At 46.9% G+C, this 3,077-nt stretch overlaps 1 protein-coding gene across 1 annotated transcript; it reads left to right on the forward strand.

Annotated features, from left to right (window-relative positions):
* Positions 1-1,247: 1,247 nt before the first annotated feature.
* PtA15_10A257 (uncharacterized protein) lies at positions 1,248-2,651 on the forward strand (the record flags this gene model as incomplete). The annotated part of the gene is made up of 2 exons (XM_053160415.1): positions 1,248-1,262; positions 2,391-2,651. 2 exons carry the CDS (start codon positions 1,248-1,250, stop codon positions 2,649-2,651), a joined length of 276 nt encoding a protein of 91 aa, XP_053024392.1.
* Positions 2,652-3,077: the final 426 nt, after the last annotated feature.

Consider the following 3,077-nt stretch of genomic DNA (forward strand, 5'->3'; position numbering starts at 1 on the left):
GAAGAAAAAAATTCAGACCCCTCAGCCACCCTGGATTAATCCTAAAACTTGCAATGTCTTTTTTTCATGAAGAATTGAATGGTGTATGTAGAAATTTATGAATTTTATCAGGAAAAAAAAAGGTTCCTGTGGCTTGAAGCTAACACAGGGGGAAGGAGAGAGATTATAGAAGAGTATTAAGGAGACATGGAACACAGACAAAGGTATCAAGAGGAATAAAAAAAAATGATCAATATAAATTGATCAACATAAGCTATATTGATCAATATACGACATCGCAAATTCATCCATCTTGGTAGTGCGAGCTCATCTTCTCCTGCTTTGGCCCCATCCTCTCCTGCAAGGTCATCAAAGACCCCAATACACATGATTCCCTGCAGTACGCATTCATCAAGTTCAATGCTGAACTGCCTTATTCACCCAACTCAACATGAGGGTGCTGCATCCACGCCTGGTAGCTCATTCAGGGTCAACTACTATTGTGCCAGCCTGCAGAGTGGGCATGCATTGCGGGACTTGTGTGATTTGCCTCTGCATCAATGCACGGCAGCTCATTCAAAGGGTATGCCTCGGGGGCATGCACCACATGCACCGTGTGACCTGTGTGATGTGCCTGCCAGGTTCTAATCTAGTGGAAATAAGTGTGATGCAGGTCACTATGTGGCCGTGCATAATAACTGCAGGGGCAGCCCCCACTCAACTTGAGGGCGCTGAATCAATGTGGCCTGCAAGCAAACGTTGCAAGGTGTCACTAATGTGTCACAGCAGTATGTATTACGGAATTTTGATTTGGGAGGGGGTGGATCCCACGCTGCCAAAGAAAGCAGCCAAGGGTAGCTTTGATTAACAGCTGCTCATTCTGGCAGCTCTCTCAGCAGCTCCGCTGGAGGCCAAAAACAACCTCCTGCTGGCCAAAGTTGGACTCAGGCCACGCAACAACAGCGCTGTTGGAGATGCTCTTAGCTAAAAGAAGAGTGTGGCCTTGCACTTGTAAGTTTGAGAAAGGCCAGTCAAAAAACTGCTCTCTGCCATGGCCTCTCAACCGCGGGGATAAACCGCCACATGAAGAGAAGCACATGTTGCATCACTGGTTCCCAACAACAACCCGTGCAAAATCATTTTGGTAAGGTGTTGTTGGGAACCTCAGCATAGAGGTGATGATTTGTCAGAAGTTAATTGTATAGGTCAGCCTTGCACTTGTAAGTTTGAGCAAGGCCAGTCAAAACTCACTGTAAGCCAAGTCAAACATGGACTTAGGTGACGTAGGCTGGAGCTCATCCATTTACATAGCTAACAAAAACTTGACCGACCGCATGCTCCCTGACAAACACCAACCTTCTTCCAGGCAAGCGGCCTTTGGCTTCCATTCTTTGTTTGTGTACCCACCAATTAGATCTCAACGGTGCATATGCAATTGAGCTAGAACAAAAGGATAGAAAATGTCAGGAAATGTTTATTTGTCACACAGTGCAGAGAATACACTGACTTGGAGTAAATGTATAAGAGAAGCGCCCAGTATGTGGTGTAGGGAGTAGACGTAATAGTTACTCGGTAGATTCCCTCTTTGGAAGCTACATCATCCACCTCAATGTCATCGTCTACTTGGTTCTGTTTATCAGCCAGTTGGGATATCCACCGTTTCTTGGAAGGTTGATTGGTTGTCGATGGTCCAAGGATTTGTTGACCGTCCGTCAAGTTATCAACATTGGCAAGGGTGAGCTGGTGTTTAGTCATTGATAGGGATAGGATGGGTTTGTGAAAAAAAAATGGGACGGATCACTGCACTTGAACGTGGCGGACCCGCTTGACTGATGGCGGGATTAGACTACCCTGCCCTTTCTACGTTCTTTGCCTCTGCCGCTGATTTGCAACTCTGAATCAGTTTTGACTACAACGGATGGCCTGACTTGACCACATCCAACGGACCAGCGTGACTGACCGCCGGACTTGACTACTCCGTGGAGTCAACTGACTTGACTACTCCGTGGAGTCAACTGACTTGACTACCCGATCTCCTCAACTCGACTTCTCCTCCTTGACAAAACTTTCTTAAGACCCCTCCACTCAACTAACTGACCACTCAACTTGATTTGCCTTGCTGCCATGCCCATCCCATCCACCCTACATGCCTGCCCCGCCAACCAATTCATCTCCTCTGGAAAGCACAAGGCACATATCAGACAGCTAAAAGATATTGTACATCTCTTATTGGCTAAAAAAACAACTTTTGGGCCTGCATTCGTCCCTCCTGCTCGCCTGGTTGGGGCATTCCGTTATTCAATCAATTGGGGTCTTCAACCCTTGGTTTCTGAAGAGGTAGCGCGCTTGCTGAAGGTTTCAGCTAGCCACTCAGCCCCCATCTTGACTACCTGTACACAATTGCTTGTCAGACCAAAGCCAAAAACCGCAACGCCCCCCAACTCTTCCTCCAGTTCCACTCCCACCCGGCTGCCACTCCAGACCTCAGCCAACTGGCAACCTACCAAAACAATTGCTGCCTGGGCATTCAGACCCACCTCTGCGACCTCCTGCCTCCCTCCGACTGCCACCTGGGCACTAAGGGCATCCTGCTCCGGAAGGACCTCTCTAACACCCTGCTCCTCAGAACAGTTCACCCTGAAGCCCAAAGAAAACCTCCATCGCACTGCTAGACCATCAGCAATGAAATTGCCAACAGAACCTTCCCCAAAGTGTCTTCTGAAGGGCTCTTTAACCCCTCCAAGTTTGCCTGCACAGGCATTGCAAACACGGTCTTTCACCGCCCCAGAACCCGAGCTTTCAGCGTTGGACGCAACAACCGTTCATCTACCGCTTGCCGCGCTCGGCTTGACTATCAACACCAACACCTCTTTGGAACACATCAACAACACCCTCCACCAACCATGTCAGCCGGCTACGCAGCACAAGCCAGCGTAACACTTATACAAAAGAATTGTAAATAATATTTCACGGTTTTTGTGACAGATATCTATGTAATCTGTCACATATAATATAAATATATATAATAAATACATAAAAAATAAACACTTAATAATGTAAATATAGTTTAAGTTGATATTAATTTTTAAACTAGTGAG

Source organism: Puccinia triticina, chromosome 10A (genome assembly GCF_026914185.1).
Source record: "Puccinia triticina chromosome 10A, complete sequence".
Taxonomy (NCBI): Eukaryota; Fungi; Basidiomycota; class Pucciniomycetes; order Pucciniales; family Pucciniaceae; genus Puccinia; species Puccinia triticina.